Below are 1121 nucleotides of genomic sequence, written 5' to 3'. Positions count from 1 at the left end.
CCATCAATGATTGGGGGAAGAGAACTGGGCACTATAGACTACAGCAGACATGGTTTTAAAATTTGAGTTCTAGAGTTGTTTGAGAAACACATTGGTTTTGTTTTATGAGATTTTAAATACTCATGGAGTTGAAGATTTTTTAAAAAATGAATTCTAAGTCTTTAAGATGAACTTTAATCTTAATAGACATTTATTCTGGTTATGGACTGATTTTACAGGAGTTTTTCTGCAGAAGTCACTTCAGCACCATTCAAGGGTGGTGGTAAAAATTCAGTCATGTTACAGAATCTGTACTAATTATGCCACAATAGATGAAAGACTAATTGGAGGTAAAGATTAATGTGATTTTGTCCCCCCCCCAAAAAATATCAATTTGAACATTAAAAATATAATTCTGAAATCTGAATTCTTCATAAGATGGGTCATCCATGAAAAAGATCTCAGTTCTTTCAAAACTCAAATATCATTTTTGTTACTTTTGAAAGTAAATCAACATGTTCCTCAAACAAAATTTAAACAAATTAAATGATCTATGTTTTTAAAAATGCATACCACATTTGCACCAAAGAGAAAGCTCTTGCAATAAAGAACTACTAAAGAAAGAAAAAAGGCAAGAGTAATGAAATTAGTATAGTTTAAGATTTTGGAAGGAAAGACAACATTCTAACAGTTTCCCCACAACCTGGAAATTTGAAGTCATCATTTGGTACCCAGTGTTTCTCATTTTCCTTTGCTCCAAGTTTTGGCCGGTCTCAGGATATTGACAGCATCTCTTAAGGGCGGTATTGAGATCTCTGCTCTTGGATGTACTCATAGAGAGGGCTGGAGCGCACCGGGGGACTGACGAACTGACGCTTACTCTGGTCTTCCTCCCGGAATTTCCTCTCTCTCTCCAGACTGCGTTTCTGCACTTCTTGCCGAAGTTCCTGTTCCTGGCGACGCCTTTTATCGCTGGCAAACTGCTCCTCAGCCCGGTACTGCCTGTCTCGCTCTTGCCGGCGCCTCTGCTCTTCTTGCTCCACGCGCCGCAGCTGTTCTTCTTCTTGGCGGAACTTGTCGTCCTGCTCCCGGAGCCGCCGCTTTTCTTCCTCTCGCTCCTGCTGGAGGCTGCGCTCTTCTTC

At 40.3% G+C, this 1121-nt stretch overlaps 1 protein-coding gene across 1 annotated transcript in view; it reads right to left on the bottom strand.

The window, feature by feature from the left end:
* Positions 1 to 773: 773 nt before the first annotated feature.
* Positions 774 to 1121, bottom strand: part of TCHH (trichohyalin) — a 5083-nt gene continuing 4735 nt past the window's right edge. Inside the window, exon 4 of the mRNA XM_042782315.1 lies at positions 774 to 1117. Within this exon, the coding sequence (XP_042638249.1) occupies positions 774 to 1117 (344 nt within the window). The remainder of the gene's footprint in view (positions 1118 to 1121) is intronic.

This window comes from Orycteropus afer, unplaced genomic scaffold (genome assembly GCF_000298275.1).
Source record: "Orycteropus afer afer isolate SDZICR_OR568_19922 unplaced genomic scaffold, OryAfe1.0 scaffold00290, whole genome shotgun sequence".
NCBI lineage: Eukaryota > Metazoa > Chordata > Mammalia > Tubulidentata > Orycteropodidae > Orycteropus > Orycteropus afer.
The sequence above is the reverse complement of the archived record's forward strand: the minus strand, read 5'-3'. Positions and strand labels throughout refer to the sequence as shown.